Source organism: Pterocles gutturalis, unplaced genomic scaffold, assembly GCF_000699245.1.
Source record: "Pterocles gutturalis isolate BGI_N339 unplaced genomic scaffold, ASM69924v1 scaffold6992, whole genome shotgun sequence".
NCBI classification, from domain to species: domain Eukaryota; kingdom Metazoa; phylum Chordata; class Aves; order Pterocliformes; family Pteroclidae; genus Pterocles; species Pterocles gutturalis.
Window position 1 is genome coordinate 10,437 of NW_010110096.1, and position 21,555 is coordinate 31,991.

General features: G+C 42.3%; 1 protein-coding gene across 1 annotated transcript in view; it reads right to left on the minus strand.

Moving 5' to 3' along the window:
• Positions 1-891: 891 nt before the first annotated feature.
• The window catches only part of NUP214 (nucleoporin 214kDa), a gene marked incomplete at its 5' end in the record, with an annotated part of 42,028 nt that continues 21,364 nt past the window's right edge, over positions 892-21,555 (minus strand). The window contains 12 exons of the mRNA XM_010073208.1: positions 892-1,112; positions 1,824-1,848; positions 2,682-2,824; positions 5,410-5,581; positions 8,365-8,514; positions 10,704-10,854; positions 11,347-11,417; positions 12,902-14,656; positions 16,451-16,524; positions 18,620-18,725; positions 19,978-20,086; positions 20,764-20,839. Of these exons, the coding sequence (XP_010071510.1) occupies positions 1,079-1,112; positions 1,824-1,848; positions 2,682-2,824; positions 5,410-5,581; positions 8,365-8,514; positions 10,704-10,854; positions 11,347-11,417; positions 12,902-14,656; positions 16,451-16,524; positions 18,620-18,725; positions 19,978-20,086; positions 20,764-20,839 (2,866 nt within the window). The remainder of the gene's footprint in view (positions 1,113-1,823; positions 1,849-2,681; positions 2,825-5,409; positions 5,582-8,364; positions 8,515-10,703; positions 10,855-11,346; positions 11,418-12,901; positions 14,657-16,450; positions 16,525-18,619; positions 18,726-19,977; positions 20,087-20,763; positions 20,840-21,555) is intronic.

A 21,555-nucleotide genomic window follows, 5' to 3' on the forward strand; every position in this document is an offset into this window, starting at 1 on the left:
TTTCTGCTGAAAACAGAAAAAGCAGAAAGTACCCCAAAATTTCCTAACAGAAGCAACAAGAGAAAATCATCCAGTCCGCATGTATTCACCTAATACATAAGCTGTTCTTCCAAATGCAGTTTTCACAGAGCAACAAAACCCCCATTACATCATTTAGAGGTTTTGTGGAGGTCAGATGCATCAAAGAGAAAAAGTGTTTGTCCAGAATGCCTTCAGGGCATTCTTTAAAACATTTGCTGAGTACGTTCAAGTATAAACATATGAGAATTTCACAAAAGATATTGACTAAAGCTAAGAGCTACAGGGAAAAAGTACAACCTCACACATGTCAGAAAATATGTAGCTGACAGAAGAATCTAACAGCCAAAGCCAGAAGCTGCAAAATCACTCATGCCTCTGGATTGAGGTCACACTTTAACTCAAGGGCCAGAAGTTCTCCTTATAACCTGAGTTCCATTTTCTGAGTTCTGTAAAATTTACAGAAAGGTAAAAATAGGAGAGCTTTTACTTCCCACCTCTCTGCTGAATGTTACTGCCATGGGAACGTGTTCTGCATGCTGCCAGTTTCTTCTCCGATAACTTCCTATTTCTCCAGTAAGCCTCTGGCTCACACATGACTCAGTTTTAGCACTTCAGGGAGATAAGCCTGTGCCCCATCCCATACTTAAAGTTAGCAGGGCAAACCTCAGTCCTTTCTTAAGATCCCAGGATAATCAATCATTCTCTCCAATTAAAAACTTGCTGGTTTGTATCAGGAACCAACTTGAGCTACTGCCTTGTCTAGCCACAGGATGAACAAGAGAAAGCTAAATCCAGTACCAGGGTGGTAACCACACCATACTTCCATTTCTTCTAGATCCAGGGAGATAAACCCTTCCAACACAAATAACATCAAGGCAAATAAAATAGTTTAATATGGAGCGAGAACAGGTGTTGCATAAAAATAAGCAAAATCTTTGTCTTAAAAAAAAATCTGAGAATTCATATTTAAAAGAAAAGCTGTTTGGATATTGATCATGTAGGTGACTCATGAACGCAGGAGCTACAGCACAGTTCTACAGGAAAGTTCAGGATGTTCTTAGCTTCTCCATCCACTAAATCCAGAAGATGATCTGTGGAGCAAGAAAAAAAAAAAACAAAACAAAACACAAGACAGCAATGAGTGCTAGAGCCTCCCTCAGGCAGTATTAATTCAGTAGATCTCTCAAACTTCCAGTCTCCCTAGTATCAGAAGCTTATTATGAGAACACATCAGTATTTCCAGCATCTTTTACCTGAGACTGCACCAACATGTACTAATTCGACATAATTATGCTTATTCTAGAGCCCAGCATCTGGAGATACACATGCTCTCTCTACCTGACAGAGAAACAAAGTTTAAGAAACTTCCTACAAGTACTCCAGCAAGGCGTGGCAGGGTGGATGACAGAGGCAACCTCAGCTCTTAGTCCCCTTCTTTAACTGTCAATCATCATCTCAATTCAGCCAGAAAAGCACCCATTTATTTCATTCCTCGTTTCAACCTGATAAAAGGAGTAGATACTAGATTCACACACACAGCTTGAGCACGCACATCACACGCCTGAGAGGTGGAGAAAGAGCATGATCCAGCTGAAAATCCTCCCTCATATGAAAGATTGCCCTCAGTGGAAAGCACACATTCAGAGCCTGGGCTTTGAGCTCTATGCAGTGGCACTAAAAAGGAAATCAGAACTAGGATGTTATTGCTGTTTTCAAAGCTTGCTCTTGTAAACCATTCAACTCCTTTATTCTGGTTCTATTTGTATTTTTTAATGAAGAATTAGACACAAAATGGTACTTACGTGTTAGATGATCCAAAACCAAACCCTGAAAGAAATGCAAGATAAGAAAAATAATTGTTAAAAGGTAAAATGAATGTGTAATATTTGTAGCAAATGTCCCCTCCCACACACAGATTGGAAAACATTTCTTTCCTGCCTTAGGCCAGGGGCAAACAATGAAAGTCAAATCTCCATCTAGAAGAAAAGTGACTTGCCGTGGTTCCTAAGAGGGCTTTGCTTTCACCGCTCATCAGCCAGGTCCATTCATTAGCAGCAACTGCGTACAACGTGCCTGGTTTATTCACCTCTCCATGAACAGAGGCTGCTTTCTGAGGAGTTTGTGCTCAATGCACGCCAGTGGTGACAGGCAGAGCACCAATGAACGTATCCTCCCTCAAAGGCGCTGTTCTCAGCCCTGCGTGAACCACTGCAGCTTCACTGCAGGTTACAGCAGATAAAAATGTGACTATTGGTGTGCAAGCTCCATTTTCCAGAGCTCCATATTCTTTTGACACTGGGTACTTCCCTACAGATACCCATACAAATGGTACTGAGGAGACATTAATTAGTTCTCAGTATCTTCCTTTGAGAAGAAAGAACAGCTCCACAAAAAGGGGCTGAAAAAAGGGGTGAAAAGCAATAATCTGATGAGGCACGCAGAAGAAGAGTGATTTACTGACATGCCACAGAAAATCAGTGATGGAATTATGAGATAAAGTCTGAGAAGATGCTACACCCCACCCTGCAGCTCAGTTTTCTAGGCTACAGGACCAGGCTCAGGAAGATGTTTGTCAGGGAACTGAGGAGTCACACCTGAGTTCCAGGGAAAACTGGAAACATGAGGCCTGTTCAGTTCATTATAATTTTAGCTTCTCCTACCTCCTCCACCTGTCCCAAAAGCTGAGAATCCGCTGCTTTGTGTGCCGAAAGCGGTACCCTGTTGTGACAGCGATCCAAACGTCGGGGTATTTTGATTTGCTAGCGTGCCAAATGACGCTGTATTGTTACTGGTACCACCAAACCTGCAGTTTAAAGAGAAAATTTGTGTTTGCAAGCATCTTCTTGCCCTCCTCTGAGCAGCCAGTGGGCCAAGGCAGATAGTGTGCCAGCTTTGCAAGGCTGTGCTTCACACTAGCTCCTGTCATTTTTGACTTAAAATACGAACTGACAACATATTAACCCACATCTCCATCCACTTAAAAAAAAAAAAGGCAAAACAACAAACACAACATACCCCACATCAAAACGTGTCTCTCCAGATAAAAGACAGCCCTTGTCGCAGTGCGACAGGCACTTCACCTGGTAAAGGACATCAGCTCTGCTCTCCCAGACACAGCATTAGACACAACAGGCAGCCCAGTGACTTTGCATCTCTGGCCCTGCTAACCATGCCCTGTGCCTCTGGTTTGGCTCTTGACCCCTGTACCTTGCAGACAGCTTCAGCTCAGAACTACAAATGTGGTTTTCTCAGCCAGGGAGAACGAGCTCTCTAGTTCTTTTTTAAAAGCAGCAAGATGGAGCGATGTGTTTGAAAACAAGAGGTTTTACAGTGCTCCATCTCCCAGGACTATGCCACTGAAAACACAGATGATGTCTGCTGGGTGAAAGGAAGTGGAGGTGGGTTTCAAGCTGCTTCTTTCAGTTGCAACTAGAAGAACATGCCTGCTGAAAGATGCTAAGCATAGTAGGAGTAGAGAAACAGCCTAAGCTATGGACAGGTTGGGTTGTTTTGGGTTTTTTTTAAAACATAAAAGACAAGATACAGTCATTGCCTGGTAACAATCTAATCAAACCTATCTTGGCCAGATTTTCAGGTCTTTTGTAAAGCTTTATACAAAACAGAATTGAGAGGCAGTTGAGGTTAGTTTATAAAAGCAAAACATTATTTGCTCACAAACAGTCTGAATTGCAGACTTTGAAGAAGAATAGTGGTTTCTATTTTTGATACTTAAGTCACTTATCAAGTGATGCAGATTCTTCAGAATCGAAGCAGCAATGAATCACATGTATTTCAGTTAGCAGGGTGTTCTCAGGAACTTAGAGCTAATACCACACAACGTACTGGCAAGTAACTTCTCTGGATTTGGGATTTCTAAAGTTTTACTTCAAGAAAAAAGCAGAAAGGAAGTCCTGCACAGGCACTACACCATGCTTCAGAACTCAACTATTGCTCAAAATTTCCTGGTGAGATTTGGAGTTTTGTAAAGCTGCCCGGGAATTTTTAAACTGGGAGTTTTTAAACTGAAAATCAAATTCCTCAGGCAACTCTGAAAATATCAGACTGAGTTTGTACCTTTCTAACAGAGAAGAAATTCTCAAAACTTCCCACAAATTAAGCCATTGAATTATCTTTCCTGAGTCTGCAGCCTCCTTATGCAAGACCTCTGTTTGCATCACCATGCTGCTTGTTCCAAATTCCCATTTTATCTTTAAGCTTCCAACACTGTCAGCATCCAGTTCCAGTACAAAGTTCTGCAGCACAATGGCTGAAAATTGGAACTGAACAAAATATCAGTTGAAGCTAAGTTGTTCCTACAAGCGCATCCTTCTTTGCAGGGATTTAATTAAGCTGCCTCTATTTTTACCCTTTCCAAAGGGACTCTCCAATTTGCTGCACCAGAGTTCAGGACAGAGCAGCAGAACCCAGGTGAAGCCCCCCACAGCTCGGGGGTGCCCTAGCAGACTGGTATCTGCCCCACCTCACAGGGAATGAACCAGTTCCACTTCTGGATGTTCTAATGTGTCTTACATAAAGGCAGTTCCTCCTGGAATTAAAGACAAACACTTGCGAAATACATAAACACTAAGATCGGGAAGACATCCAGTTTCCTCTTTTCACTGGAAGTTTTTATTTTTTTAACGGGGTCTGCTTGGTCTGAATATAATTGCAGAGGCATGAAGGAGAGTTGCTCGCTGGTAGGGCAATGCTGGAGAAGTGCATTTGCTGCCTACTGCAGGAGCTGCTTTGCGAGGTTTGAAATTCTGTATTTGCTGAACAAAACAAGGAATAGAGTGCTGCCCACTCTGGTGCCAAGCACAGGCTTAAGGGGTAAAGAAACAAGTAAAACCAATCATTTTTAAACAAAAATAAACACAATCGCTCTGGGAGCACAGGTTGTTAAAGTGATTCCTTCCACCCCCCAAAGGTGAGAAAACAGACTGAATTCTCATTAGTATCTCCAGCCCGGATCTCACAAGTGGATAAGGTGGCTAGGCAGAGTCACAGATAATGGTATTTATTATTTTCTTTGCTAGGCATGGTTTGTAGGCCTAGATTTGGACTCATTAAATGTGCACACAGAAAATACTCCTGCATTTCCTTAGACACTTGCAAGATGACTCACATTTCCCCCTTCCCAATGCCTAAAGCTAAAGATTCAACATAGTAGTTCCAGCATTAAAATGAGATCATACACATTATTTCCTCTGGGGTTAAAATCTTAGTTTTATGCCTTTTTTTTTTTTTAAACAAACAAACCAAGGACACTTAGACCTTTGTGATCAATCACAAAATATATTCTTTACATTAATGCAGAGGTAACTAAGCGTAATAGTTTTGGTCATGCAAGAACATTGTTTTCCCAAACCCTGGACCCTGTTGGCTTACCCAAATCCTCCAGCGCTGGCTGCTGCTGTACCCTCGCCGAACACTTTGCCTCCCGTTGAGCCCAGAGGGCTTGAAAAGGTTGGGGCTGAACCGAATGCTGGCACCCCTCCGAACCCAGGGGATCCCCCAAAAGTGGGAGGGCTGCCAAACACTGGAGCAGCACCGAAGCCACCTGAGCAAAACAGAGGCAAAAAAAGGGACACGAACATCACGTAAACAATAATGCAGAAAGAGAAAACAAAAACTAGATTTCCAAGTAGTAAATCTCCATAATGGGGCTGTTCATCTTACCACAAGGACACAACATTATTTCTAAAACTGCCACAAAGCTTCCAAACTGCAGGGTGTTTTGTTACCAGAGACATAGATAAGAAAAGTGCCTGAATGCATGCAGAAAACTGCACCCGAATTAAGAGACTATCCAGAAGAAAACCACATTCTGGGTCTCTTGAACATTTGAGCACAAGATAATTTAATCCCCAGAGCTGTACTAAAAGGTGGCAGTTTATCACACATGCTTGCACACTGTGAAGGAATCTCTATTTGCTTCATATTAAAAAAGACCAATATCTTAACTGTAATTTGGTTATTGTGCATGCTATCTTACAGTAAAAATACATACAACAGGTGATAAGACTGATGTTTCTATTATTATATAAAAAAAAGACACATCCATCCTTCATCATAAACCTACCACTCTTTACCAAAAAAACTTAGCTTATGCAGTCGGTTTTACAGCAAAGCTCTGCTCATCACCCCTTAAACAAGTTACTATCCAAAGGAACTGCATGTAACAATGCAGAATGAAAAGTGTCCTGTAAAACCCAGCCTCATGAACATTTGCTGCTGTGTTTTCGTTGCAGTGCTTTACCCTGGCTTCTCTAAAGCTCTGGAAGGACATACACATCTCCTGAGGTCAGAACTTGATGCACAGAAGCGCTTAAACTGGAAGAAATCCCCAGTCCAATGGGCAAGTCTCCCCTATCTCTTAAGATCAGAGAGTAGATAGCAAGCTTATTTTTTGAGGTGCTTCAGTGATGCAAAAAGATTCAGGAGGCAGGGTATTACCTAATGCTGGTTTAAGTGCTGGAAACTGAGATGCAATGGTTAATGCCATGTCAGTAGAACACCACGATTCCTGCAGGGAATTGCTCTGCTCTTGGCAATTTCTGTTCAGGGTTTAGCTGCCTTCTGAAGTTCTGAATGGACTTCTACCCAGATTATTTTATTCTGCATTCATCTGCTGATGTTGCTGGCCTGTTTCTAGTTGACACTGTGGAATGTGAAGGACACCTGCTCTGTTGTTTGACCAGGGCTGAGGACCAGGATACCACCACACATTTTAATACCCTGGGTGAAATTCCAGTCCATGTCAAGGTAATGGATATTGTTGTGCTGTAAACACAATAGGTCTGGAAAAAATAAATGAATTATTTAAACACAGATTGGATATCTTTTTACCTCTATCTCTAGGAAGTTAAGAGTGTTTATCACATGGGCTGCAGCTTTGCTCAGTATACACTCTTTTGCAATGCTTATTAACAAGTAGTGGAGAAAAGAAAGTGAAATGTGCAAGTAATGAAACCAGGATAAGGGGGATTTGAATCAAGTAAACCCTTCCACTGCACCTGGGAGAAGAAGATGCACCATTTATGTCAATATTTAGCAAATATAACCAGAAGAGGGAAGGATCTGAGGGGCTCTGTGTGAGTGGATGTGCCTTCTGCAGAAAACCTCTTGAAAATCCTATCTCAAGAGGAATTTTGAGACCAAAATAATCAAAATCAAGGAAAGAGTCATTGGGTGAATGACAGAACTTCCTGCAGCAATGCCTTTCTCCTCTAGCAAAAATAACACATGGGAGGTATGCCTGAGATAAGAAACTCAGTTCACTGGTCGAGCAGAATGCAATACTCGAGAGACACCTCACAAACGGCTGCTGGATCTGACAGCATCATCATCATGCCATCGGCCATTCCACCAGCGTGAGAGGACAGCTACTGTCAGCACAGAGAGTGCTCCTCTCAAAGCACTGCTGCCAGCGGTGGGTCCTGAGCACCATTGTCTCAGAGCTACTTCAAGAATGACCAAACCTCCCCTGCTTCCCCCAGGGATGAGGCTTCAGTAGACACACTCAGAGCAAAACACCCATCTTCATCAGCGTTCACTGTAAGAATGGTCTGAGGATAGAGGAGAAAAGCTTTGCTCTGCCTGACCCTTTGGGCCTCTATTTTTGCCTGGTAATTAACAAAATGAACACTTTGCCATTCAGTTCTAATGAACATATCACAGTCACCACTACTTTTGTGGCTCTTTTCTTTTCACTGTCATCTGCCCAAAGAAAGAAGTTTTGTGTAATTTCCAGTATTTGCTGCAATTAACTCAATCGACAGAACAGCAGCTCAACCACAGAAGAAAGCAATGATGACAGCTCAGACTGATTTCAAAAGAGAAGGACCTGAAGCACATCTGATATTAATTTTATGAGGAAGCTTTCCCACTGTAGACACCTGTGCACTCACTCACATGAAGAAATGGGGACAAAAAGGGTTACAAAACCCAGTGCGAAGTCTGGAACATAATATTCCAAGACAGCATCTAAAACAGGAAAAATTTATTCAACACCACATTCTGTACTCTTCCTTGTATGGTACATAAGACCAGAACTAATTCACGCAGCTCTCTGCTCTTAAACTGCAATAGGGATTTCTGGAATGAACACCTGAAAACGTAGTTTACTGGATGCTTTTCTGCACAAGAGATTGCAAATCTCTGCCTTGACTCCACCAGCTAAAGTTCCATTCACTAAGCCATTAGTTGTTTTGTATTTCTTGTTCAGAGATGATTCTTGTACATGTACTGAGTCCAGGCTACAGACATCTACACGGAGGAATACTCTACTAAATATCTCACAGATATGCATGGGTGTTCATAGTGAGTGGCATAACAAAGTACCTGCTTTGGTTGGACTGGAGAACCCAAAGCCTTGAGATGCCACGCTTCCCCCGCCAGAGCTGAAAGTGCCCGTAGGCTTCTGGTCTCCGAACGATGAGCTGCCGAATCCAAAGGTCTTTGCTCCACTGTTTCCAAATAAGCTAGAAGAATCTGGGGAGATGAAGAATACTCATGAAGCTCATAACACACAATATTCTGTGTTGCACTTCAATAACTGGATCAGGAGAAAAGGAAACTCCTTTTACTTCCCCAAACCTCAAATACAAAACGAACACACCAAAAACAGCACTCCGCAGAGAGAAGCCAAGGTTTCCCCCTTTCCTACGGGACTTTAGTTCCACCAAGCCATTCTGGATCCGACGGACCAGTAACAACCCTTTATTGCTGCAGTCTAGCACATCACAGTGATGGGTGATTTGTTTAATTGCACCCTGCGCCGCAGTCACTAACTGACAATCCCTCAAGTGAGAAATCACAGCAACTAGAACCAGTCTCTCTCGACAACACAAATATCAGCCCACCACAAATTAAAGATTCTCAGCTATTCTGGCAACATATTTCTTAATATGACTATCTGACAGGACCGTAAAGTAGGAGCCAAACTCTTCCAGTCTGAGAAATGACTCAAATTTTCATCTTTCACAAGGCTACACAGATTTTTAGCATCTAGTGGCAAGGCACAGAATAACCAAAGCTTTTCTCTGGTGAGCCATCTGTTTTATTTCATCACAAAACCCAGCACTGCAATAAAGGAGGATCAAATTAGCAAGGTTAGAGAACTGACCTCAACCATTAGTCCCAATGGATCATTAAAGATGTAATAAAAGAAATGGATTTGCTCTCCCAAGATTTGAAGTGCTACTTCTAGCCACTTGCAGCTCACTCTACAGCTTTCCTTTGTCCCCCTACTCTCACATCTTAGCCACCACTTCCCCTTCTTTCTGCTTTTTACCTGCTGGACTCCACCCCTTCTCCTTTCCATTTCTGCCAAACCCAAGTCATAAGTGATGAAATAACAAAGCTGGGCAGTCATTAAATAAAAGCCACAGTTAAGAAATCATTATGAACAGCTTTTGTGACATACAAATGCGTGTAGCAAGCGCAGATCTGCAATAGCTGCACATGAAAGGCATGAGAGCACCTGCTAGTATTTCAAATTAATTGCTACAGCAGACAATGGCACACATGCATCTCAGCTCAAATTTTACAGCATTACCAAGACCTGTTAGCCCAGAAAACTCAAGACTAATGTGTTTTTAATTTGACTCTGGCAATAAAAAAAAAAAATCTTTACACTAATAGACAGTGATTGACTCTTGCATTTACAGTTAATCCTTTGCAGCTTCTGGAAAAAAAATTCTAATAGTCCCTTAAAATCCCTGCTGCTACCTAGGGGTAGCTTTAATGTATTCTTAACTACTTTTCATGCCTCCTTTTGTTAGGTTGGTTGGCTGGGCAGGAAGCAACATGTGGGAGGGCTGGTATGGCATCTCAGATGCAGATTGATTTAGCTAAAACACACATGCAGACTGATGCCTTTTACTGACAACTGGAGAAAAAGAAAGGACCAGCAGTCCCTCCTCCCAAGGAGGGCTTTAACACAATTTCTCTCATGTACCCTGCTTGTAAGAGTTTATCTGTGAGAGACCCACCCTGTCTATCAAATCTGGATAAAAACTGATAAAAGGAACTCTAGAATTCTGCTTCCTTACCAAAACAGACTACATTCCCAAAAGCCAACCACTGAACATTTCTCTTTACTACATCTATGTGACTGAAAAAAATTCACATCTCCTCCTAGGCATGAAAAATGACTGAGAGCTTATCCATATATTACAGCAAGTTTTGATAAAATACCCTGCATGTGCTGCATAAAGACAGACATTTTTAGGACAAAGCTGAAGAAACTGCTATCCATCATGCACTCGTTCACTCGGTTTCACTTGAGCACAGGATTCTTAACAATTTTCACAGTGTTAGGGCACATGAAAATTATTTAAAACTTTCTAACTTCCAACCAAGTTTGAAGCAGAAATTCAGTAACAAGAATTTAGAGTATTCAATTTTAAAGAAGATTTGGCCAAGAATCCCCTACAGAATATAGATATTCTTCCCACTTCTTGCACGTGCCTGTGTTTCAATGGCCTCCCTACTTGTTTTCCATAAACCTAAAAGGAAAAATTCTGGATTGCACATCATGCATGCGGTCTGTTAGCCCTAGAAGTCTTTCATGTTAACACAGAATTTACTCAAAGACAACTAACGGCACAAAAGCAGATGGGATCGCAAAAGCAGATGGGAATCACAGCACATTTTGTATTCTTGTTTTGTTCACTTACTCTGGGAAGCTACAGACCCAAATCCTCCACTGGAGGAACTAAAAGGATTCTTATTGGCTGCGTCCTGACTTGGCTTTCCTCCCAAACCACTGAAGAAGTCTCTCCCACCACTTCCAGCTCCAAACAAGCCTCCACTGGAAGAAGACGCCTGCTAGAACACAAAAAGGACAAAAATGGGATTTAAAAGAAGTCAAAGCAGCACATTCCCCCAAGGCTGATTTTCTGTCTGGCATATTCCTCTGAATGTACAAAGGGGCTGATGAACCAGCAAGCAATTACCTTCCAACACATAAAGCAATGAAGTCTTATGTATCTTAAACCTTGTCTACAGTACAGAATAATGCCTTTGAAACTTGCCCTACACTGTCTGCTTTCCACTTAGCATGGAATAAAGGCAGGTGACTTACTGCATCTCTCTTATTTTGCCTGTGATAAAACACTAGGAAAACATTCATGCAGATGTGCCTTGATGCCCACTACAATATCAAATATCTCTGATACTGACTAGGACACTTTTTGCTGAGCATGCCAAATGGTATCTTTTTTTTTTTTTTCCCCAGTATGTCAGAAATAGGTAGGGAACCCTGAACAAGTCCACTATACATAAGAGTCCCCTGTTTCTACAAAAGCAATAAATACTTGCCTGGCCAAAGACAGTGCCTCCAGTATTAGCTGCTTGCCCAAATACAGAACCTGTGTTACTAGAACCAAAACCTGCCAAGAAAAGAAAGGAAAATTAACAACCAGAACTATTAGTAGTCAATTCTGGGAGGTGACGCTAGTCCAGAAGAGGGGAAGGACAGGTCTCCCATGCCAAAACACAGGGATCCAAATGATGTTACCAAATGTATCTAGGTTGGACAAATTTAAAAGTATGTGTCAAGACACAAATAATAAATTCTAGCAAAAGTTTAACTGAAAGTCATTCTCCTTTGCTCTTTGGACAACTTAAAAACAAACAGAAAATAAAAAGGCCTTTTCACTTATGGGATTGTTGCTAACAATATAATAGAATTGGATTTCTGTTAACATTGCGATAATAATGCAGCAAGTCACGAACAAGCACTGTAGCATTCTGATTTCCCTTGTGTAGGGAGGCTCTGAGCTTTGTTACCTAAAGATTCCCTTTATAGATAACGAAATGTTTTGATTAAAAAAAGAACTCCCCACTCCATTTCCCAGTTCACTTAAATGTGCATTTTGTAATAAAACTTGCATTTCTATAATTAGGAACACCTTTCTCAAGCAGAGTTCACTTCCCCCAGTTTAACTATTCTCTGTTACTGTAGTTAAAATGAGCAAGCAGTTTGCCTACAGCACCCTCATTTTTAATTAAATGAGCCTAATTAGTTTTTCTTCCTTGGAAATACATGTTCCCGATTATTACTATGTACTTTTCACTTTTCCCTGGGAGCTCTCTGAAGACTGTATAGAAGAAGCTCTGGAAAGAAGCAACAATATACTGCAGCAATATGGAGAACAAAAAGACTGACAAAGTCTGTGCAAGTATTCAGTTTAACTGTGTAGACAGGTACCTGATGGTCATGTCACCATTCTATTTAATTCTGAGATGTTTCCAAATGCAAAACCGGATTTAACAGATTAGTTCCTTGCTAACCCATCACTTTTGAGGGCTTAACAGATTTTTTTTGCCTTCTCAGACCATGATACAGTACTATACCTGGCTATACATCTGCTGTTGCACGTACTCAATGCAGCCCACTGAAGGAAGTGCTGCACCTGTATTCCTTGCCTTGGTCCTGGCCTCAGAGCTGCCTTCAGTGTGACAATTTACAACACCAGAGGAGTTAAAGATCTTTTATACTACACTGAATCCAACCCACTCATTGTGCAACAGGCAGGACAACGCATAATTCAAAATTAAGTGAAGGCAGACTTGTAAGTATAGAACTAATGCAAGATTGGATTGAAAAGGCTACATTCAGAGCCCCACTGATGAAGAGCAAAGCGGAGCAAAACCTTCTTCGGTCTTCAGCATTAGCATCCCCCTCACAGGCACTGCCGCTCCTATTCTTACTAATTGGGGAAAAAAAAAAAGACAAACCCAAAAACCATCAAGTGCCATAGGGGAAAAAAAAAAATTAAAAAACGTCCTACTTTCCCCAGTGATACAGCGCTCTGTGCTTCAGCCAGACAGCACCACTGGGATATCGCATCTCCCTGCAGCTTGTTCTCACCTGAAGCTTGGCAGAAGCTGAACCCAGCAGATGACGTTGTAGTAGTAACGGCGGCAGCGCTACCGAAGACGGATCCCCCTTGCCCAAAGCCGGTGTTCTGCCCAAACACTGGAGGGCTGCTTTGTCCAAACAACCCGCCTCCAGTGCTGGCAGATGGCTGGCCAAAGGAGAAAGAGCTGGCGCTGTTGGTGCTAGCTGGGGCTCCAAAAACATTGCCGCTGCTTGAGGCTGCCGTGGAAGCTGCTGGCTGGCCAAAGGCTGGCATCGTCCCAAACCCAGACTGGCTGAAAGTAAAACCACTTGAAGAACTGCTCGCTGGTTGCCCAAAGGTCGGTGTTTGTCCAAAGGCTGGCTGACCAAATCCCCCAGTAGTGGTGGTGCCGAAAGCAGAAGTACCAAAAGCTGAGCTGGCAGCTGGTGTGGTAGTGGTGGCAGTGGACAAGGTACTGGTGGCGAGTTGCCCAAACGGAGAGGATGCTGTGGTACCTGCTGGTAGTTGTCCAAAAACAGGTGGTGGGGAAGGAGTGGCAGCTGTATCACTAGCAGGCTGGCTAAATGCTGAGCCAGAAGAGCTGGAACTTGGAGGCTGAGAGAACACTGAGGAGCCTGCTGAAGTTGGGGCAAAAACAGAGGCACCAACAGCTGGGCTCTGAACAGACGTAGTAACATCAGAGGTAGCAGCTAACGTGCTTGTTGGTTCTGCAGGAGAGGCAATGTTTGTTGTAGAGGTTGTTGCCGAGACGTTCTGATCTGGTGGGGCAGCCGCAGAGACGGCGGGAGGCACCGGTGCCTTCAAATCACTTGTGGAGGCAGGAGTGGCGATGGCATCGGGGGCAGGAGCCGCTGATGTGGTGCCAGCGCCCGCAGAGACGGTGTCCCCAGCTGTGGCCTGGGGTAAAACAGGTTCCTTAACAGACTCTGAAAGCTGTACCTGCGGCTGTGATGATTGTGCCATTGGAGGTGAAGACCCAGCTGCTACAGCTTCATTTTCAGATGGCTTTTCTGGCACAGGCGGTAATTTGGCATCCCCTTGAGCCTTATTAGAAGCTGCAGCGGGGACAGCAGTTTGTGATGGACTTGAGAAACTTCCAAATGAGAGGGACGTTGAAGCAGAGAGAGTAGAAGGGGTAGAGGTGGATGTGGTCATGCTGTTTGCTTGCTGAATACCAAATGAAAAGGTGGGTTTGCTGCCTCCAAGATTAAATACCCCAGAAGACCCTGTGCTGGTTATCTGGACATTGCCAAAGAGACTGCCTGTGGCAGTAGTGCTGATGGACGGAGATGCCGTGCCAGCTGATGTGACTGATGTCGAAGCAGCTTCTCCAGCTTTTCCTAACGACAGGGGAACACCAAAAGTAAACCCAGAAGATATTGTAGATACCTTAGTTGTCTGTGCTCCTGCAGCACTAGTAGATGGTGCTTTAGTGGTGGTCTTGGCAGTATCATCTACTTGACCAACCCGTAGTCCTGAGAAGCTCCCAAGAGTTTCACCAGCTAGATTGCTCTGAAACAAGTGATCTCCTGATTTAGATGGAATATCCAACTTGCCAGAGGTTGTGGAAGGAGCAGAAGATGCTGTTGCGGCAGGTTTGTTAGACTGGGTGCTATCTCCTGAGGAGTTATTTCCTCCTAAGGCTCCTGGAGTACTTGCTGTCTTGAGGGAACCAAAAGCAAAGGAGCTCTCAGGGACTGCTCCAAATTTGGAACCCCCAGCAAGCGAAAATGAATCAGGTTGGGTGGACTCTTTAGCAGGGGCTGTCAGTGAGAGAGACAGAAGTTACAAATTGAGTTACGGTATGTAGAGCTCATTCATCATTCTTAGAAGAATAGCGTGCTTCAGAGATTGTTATAGAGACAGTGCTCCTGCCCCAAAACCATAAAGCTTCTGACCATCAGGTAACCGCCACTTCCATGTGTGTTCAGGAGACAACAGTGAGATGTCAAGCCCTTATGGACAGAGTTGCAGTGACAAACACTGTTACTTTCATGTCACTTACATCACTCAACCCTCCTTTGAGTACAGACAATTTTAGCCTCTGGTTCCTATCTCTTTTTCAATAGTTTGCTAAAAACATAAAAGACATGGTTACTACAGACCATTTGCTGCTAACACCATTTTCACCTCTTCTTACTTGGTTCAGCTAAACAGTTCCTGACATTTACTGCAGAGCTCTCTGTTTAACCCAGCTCAGAACAGAGTTTGGGTCATAAAAATACTTCCTGGCACTTGAAAGTTCTTCTACAGAATCAAATCTTTCCTTGAAAAATTTAACTATTTATGGACCACTGACCAGTTTCTATGCAGCCTGTTTTCAGCTTTGAAAGACTAAAGAAAAGCTCTCAAACATAATCGCCAAAGCAGCTCCACTTATACAGCTGTCCAGCAGTGTGAAACTGCTGAAGTTTTAGGGAAGACTGGACTGGTTTTATTTGGTGTACTGTCATTTTATCCCTGAGGATCAAACAGACACAAATTTAGACTTGAAGACATCACACTGCTGCTTGGACTATGGGATGATTTGGACAAGGTACAGGAAATATTCATGGACATCAAATAACAAAGAGCAAAAGCTTTATAGCATAGTTGGTATTATCATTGTTTTCACTCTATAAGTATATTAATATATATACTTAGTTATATTAACCACTGACACTGAATAATGTAGCATTTCTTTCCTCCTGAGGCACCGAAATTCCTTCTGTTCTTTTTCCATCACCAGCTAACAGAGCCAAAGGTGCTCCTACCACTCCACAGAGCAGCGCAAGATAACTGCCCTCACACAACGCTGTGGTTTACAAGTCTGTCTCCTGAACCCCCCACTCCTCCTTTAATCAGTGTTATTCACCTAAGACTTTTACATTTACTGGATCTTCAAGCTTTAAGCCAAGTTAGTTCTCTCTGCTTAACGTCAACAGTAGCATCGCTGTGGCTGTGATGGTCTAAGGATATAAGCAAGCCAGATTTGTAAGAGGTGATATCTTTTATTAGAGCAACCAATAACACTGGAAGTGAGTTTTTGATCATGCAGCCTCTTCTACAAGGCTGAAATTAGAGGCAGAAAACTACAAGAATATTACAAATCAGATGTATCAGTCCCCTTTTTCCAAACCAGGCAAATACAATCTACCTATGAAAGACAGCCTATACATTATCAACTCAATTTTAGAAGCAACACAAAGCCATCCTAAGCATTCCCCTCCCATTACTAAATGTTCATTGCACTTAATGACAGTTTGCTATGTCAGATCACCTTGGCAACTTCAGAATCTACAGATTAAAGACAGCAGAGGAAATGACTACAGATGTTACCCTTTTCATAAACCAGTATCTCCTAGATGTTCTTGGCAGCAAATACTTTGCTTACTCTTAACTGAAAGGCAGGTGGCCTAGATTCCTGTGCATTATCCAGCACACGTATAGCATGTTATCGCAGCTATTGCAATTTTAATACTAGAACTGCAACATAAACCAAGAACCACACGAATCAGGAAGAGTAACTGTTCTCCTAGCAGGGAAGAGATGTTGTTTGCACACTCTTCCAAACTAACCTTGTGAGGACGCGAGGCTGGGCAGTGTTGATGATGAAGCAGCCGATGTGACACCACCAAAGTTAAATCCAGACCTAGGAGGAAAGAGGAGAAAGGGAAAGAATGACATTTAGTTCAAAGTTTTTAAATTTCCAATCCCATGATTAACACAACTTTGAGACTCAGATTTCCAGTACAGACTTGCACAAAGTGAGGCACACGGGCACAAGAACAGTTTCTCCAACAATTAAACCAGCAGACAGAGCCCAGCCTGCGTGTATGCTTCTATTTGTTACCCCACTGACAAGGCTTCTAGAGGGTTAAAGAGAGTCAGAGTTCAAAGTCCTTTTGACTGCCTCTCATCCTCCCATATGCTTTCTTTTCTGACACTTCCTCATTCAGCTCGGAAGCTGAACACCATGCACCAAACCCTGATAGTTTTTGGAAGACTAGCAAGAGCAGAAACCACAGTGGCAACTGGAGTTTATTTAAAATCAAAAGAGCTAAAAGGTAAAAGATAGTGCATGAACCAAAAGGAGTACCCATCAGAATGCAGATCACTCATAGCAAGACAGAAATTTAAAGTTCCCATGACTATTTCACACTAAAAATATTCCATCTTGCAAAAATACTGTTATCTGTTACAATGAGCACTGGGGTCCTCCAGAGACCTTCATTCCCTGAAGCTTCTTAAGCTTTCTCCAATTCTCAAAGACCTGTTGCTGATACAGAAGTCAGTCCGTGAAACCAAGACACCACTGACAATGGCACTGCATTTAGCATATGGTTTACAGACCGAGGCTCTGCAGCCTGGGACAAAGGCAGGGTTTGTTTGCTTTTTGAATCTGAATTTTCATCTCTCAAAAGGACTATTTCAGCCCTTTGAAGAACACAGCAAGGCATTTGTATAACATCCACTTGACAAACTTGCAGAGAAATGGTTAAGGCTAAAAGAAAATAGCCATTTGAAAGTATGCATGTGTCCTGAAATACTTAAAGTTGCCTCCTCATTAAAAGAAAAATTCACTTGAGTATTAGATAGGTAAACATGCAGAATTTCAAACAATTATTTATTTCTAGGGAGTCATCCCTATCCCCCAAACATAAGATTCAATCAAATAAATACTTTTGTCATCCCTGAAAAACACTCCATAAGAGAGATTTCAGAGTAACTTTATGTTCATAACACACGCCTTGCTGTGTTATTGTTATGTAACAGAAATCACCAGATGGCATGGGGACTCTCTAGTTGCCTTCATCAACAGACTACTCTTCAAGTCAAACATGGAATCTGTTCTGTTGTACTAAAATAAATAATTCAGCAAGTTTGACCATCAGCACTGATTTCAAGTCCTAATTGGGAATTCCAGCACTTCTGCGTCTCAAACCTCTGCCAGCATTTGAAACCTGTATATATATATACCTAGGTTAGAAAACCCAACATCTTTCTCTGGAATGCATCTTCAGAGGTGCCAAGTGTTAGTATGATCATGTTCAGGTCTTCTTCTTCTTGGGCTTACAGAGAAGCTTTCAGTGTTCAACCTCTTCTCCTGCTAGCATAAAGCCCAAGTTCCTTCTCACATGCCTCTGTACAACTTGCTAGGGATGATTTTCCTGCTACTGCTCTTTGTTCATTAAACAAAGAACAAAGTTTAAAACTACCTATGGTCTGCCTCTTTTTCCTCTTCCCTCACCCTAACACAAAAGATGCAGCATAAATATTCTTCTCTTAGAAGCAGTGATGCACAAAGACAGTCAGCAAACCCAGGGCATCAGACCATGAGCTGGTGCTTTAACCACAGTCATATTGCTCTGATCTCAGATCATCACCTGGTGATGAGAAATACCAGAACCCACAGTGTGTGATTTGTTCAATAGCCCACTATAGATAAACCTGAACAGAAAGCCAATCATTATTTACTCTTGATTTTCTTGATTTGTTAAGACTGAAAAATCTCAAAGCAACCTGATACTGTGTCAAATTCTCACAGACCTTCAGACGTCACCCAGGTAAGCTTCCACAAACAAGAAGGTGTTCCAAAAACTCTGCTGCAACTCCTGCCCTCCCAAACCTAACATTTCCAGGTGCCATTTTACAGTATTACGCAGCTTGTAGGTAACACTTGCTGTAACAGCTGATAGACTCATACTTAACGTCAACTACAGAGAAATGTTAGTGTTCATACAGACCCCACAGAAGAAAACGAGAATGCTTTGTTAAGCTGTGCAGTTGTTGCTGGTACTGATGTCACTGTCGAAGAAGTCACAGCTGTAACTGTTTTTACTGTCCCTTGTCCTGTAAGTTACAAGAACAAGCATTAAAAATAAGAAAGCACTTTGTCATTCAACTATCAAAAAAGAAAGGAATGGTTTGCGCACAGCCTGTGATTTTACCAACTGGAAACAAAGCTTTTTTGTCACTTATACCAAGACTGATATTTGTGCACAGAAACATTCCTGTACTGCTGCAATGTTAGAGAACAGATGGATTATTTCAAAGATTCAAGGCAATAACATATATCTGATTAGAGCAAAGACAAGTGTCACCATCTTGACAATACAAATTAGACAATTTTAAATTTTTAAATCCTCGATATAATCGCTTATCAACATATCAAAACACATTTGAAATAAAAAGGAAGCGTTATCAAATTCAGGAGCTGACATTTTCAAAAACCAAAATTTAAGAAGGATTTACCAAGTCAAATATGATTCCTAGCTATTTTTACTGCTTCTTACCCCTGGCTAAGAGGCAACCTACATCCACAGATTAAAGGCAGAAGAGCAACAGAGATCGATTTCAGACATTTATGCAAGAGGCTTATAAAACCATGTCCAATGCAAGCGTTATCATCTCATACACATTAAAAATCAATTCCTTCCTTCCCTAAGAGTGTCCTTGTCCCCCACCTGCACTGAATGCTGTAAACTGAGCATTCCTTTCCTTAGACACTTCTAAACTGTTTGACACAGTATCTGAACTGGCTTTGAAATTGGTCATACAGCCCAGTGCTCAACAGATCCAGTACCTGAACAAGCTCTTTTCCAGCTAGTTCAGGTACTCCTATGGTGCTGCAGCCTATCAGTACAGGAATACTCAAGTCAGACATCAATGCATGGAAAAATTATTCCTGTTACTTCAGGATGTAATCACTTTCCTGGACAAATGCAACAACTTTTTGTGTTTAAAAAACAAAACAGCAAAGATATCTGCTCTTGATTTGCTGTCCAAGCACAGCAGCCTTCGGCGCATGTGCCTTCAACACTTCCTGTTAAGGGCTATACATTCTGCATCCACGTGAAATGAGGAATTGTATCGGCGAATTCTAGATGGAGGCACAGAGACAAAACATAGGGCTGTATACAAAACCACCCTCCTGTTCCTCTGTACTTCACTTTTTCAAATTCTCTCCCTCAAGACTGGCACAGCAGCCTCTCGGTGGAGGCAGATCCTTTTTCCTTGGTGTCTTCCTTCTCTGGATCACACACTCTGACAGGTGAGAAGAGACATCCAGGTCTTACTTCCATTTCCATCAAAGACAACTTACCTGAGACTTTGTTGACAGATGATGTTGGACCAGGTGTAGATGCCGTAGGACAGGGTGCACCCGTAGAGGCAGGTGGAGTCTGTCCCTTAAGCAAGTTTGTCAGAGGCGTCTGAAAACACAAAACCACTTCAGGTCAGTGCTGTCTATCCATTAACAAAGGTCCTTCTGACCTTGGCCTGGTATTATGAGAGTCACGCAACAACGTAAGAACAAACTAGAGGAAGGTGGTCAAAACACTTGGAAGCACCCATCAATCTTTTCTCTTGACATGTAAACACAGGGTCAATACTGAACTTTTTCAACAAGTCTCTTGCAGAGGCCAGTAAGCCTCCAGGGGCAACAGCTCAATGATTCCAGGGGACAAAGACTGCCACATGGTTTTTTGAGGTGTGGACATAAAACCTAGCAGCTGGTCCACCAATAAGAAATGTTTTCAGGAAAAGAACAGGAGAGGTAAACTACTCTCTCCCTTGATTGCCAAGCACCCCTTTTTTTTTGGTGAAATTTAGGTGTCTCTAGCTAATACAGTTTCCTTTACTTTTACTTGCAACACTTACTGCCGCAAAGCTGTGGCCATTAGAAAGACAGAAAAGGCAAGACATAACAAAGATACGCGTGGCACCATACTGTCGAGGTCACAGATACATAAACAGTTTGCCAAGAATGCAGGGTAAGCTATGAAAAAGAGATTTTTAGATGACTTGTCACCAACAATTAAACTCCCAAACTGAGCCAAGCATGCCCAGGGACAGTAACCCACAGGGAAAGGGTTGTATATCAAGATACCTGTTTAGCTTGATTTGTAGCAACAGTTGCCAAAACTTGGTGCACTGCCTGGGCTGCAGAGTGAGGTACAGATGATCTTAAAAAGAAAAATTAAAACATTAAATTAATGACAAGTCAAAAAGAGAACTTCCTCACCTCTCAAAAACCACAGCTTCCAGAACTCTTGAAAAACCACCACTATTCAAGATTCCACACACAACTCCAAACGAACAAATCTGATTAGGGAATAAACCTCTTAAATGAATCAGCCACATTTAACAAAGGAAGTCTGCAAATGTGTTTAAAGCCCTAGACTTAAATGATCAAGTCTTCTTCACACACTCTTGTCTCTGAAGAGAGTCAGGCATTTCTATTTTACAGGGAGTTGATGAAAAATCAGCAGGTAAAGGGATTATGATTTTATGCCTGGTGGATAACAAATTTAAGAAGCTTCCTTTATAGTGTGGAGCTCAGACAAGTACATGCAACTCAGAAATGCTGAGCAAGGAGACAAAGCTGGGGTGGGGGGAGAAACGCTTCATGTCTTTGAAGGACTGTATAAACATTAATGAAGTCATGGCAAGAACTGTGACAAAATTAACCTATATGCTACATTCTAGGTTTGCGAATTTTGACCATGAAATAAATTGTACATCAGAGCCCACAGAGAATCGCTGCAGAGCAGCTACTTCTGGGGTGAAGCACCCCACACACTGTGGGCCATTACCACACCAAATCACTGTAACGTGGGAACAGCCATCCAGTTTCAGCATCTCCTCAAGTCTGTGGCTCACCAGGGTCAGCCGCTTGGAT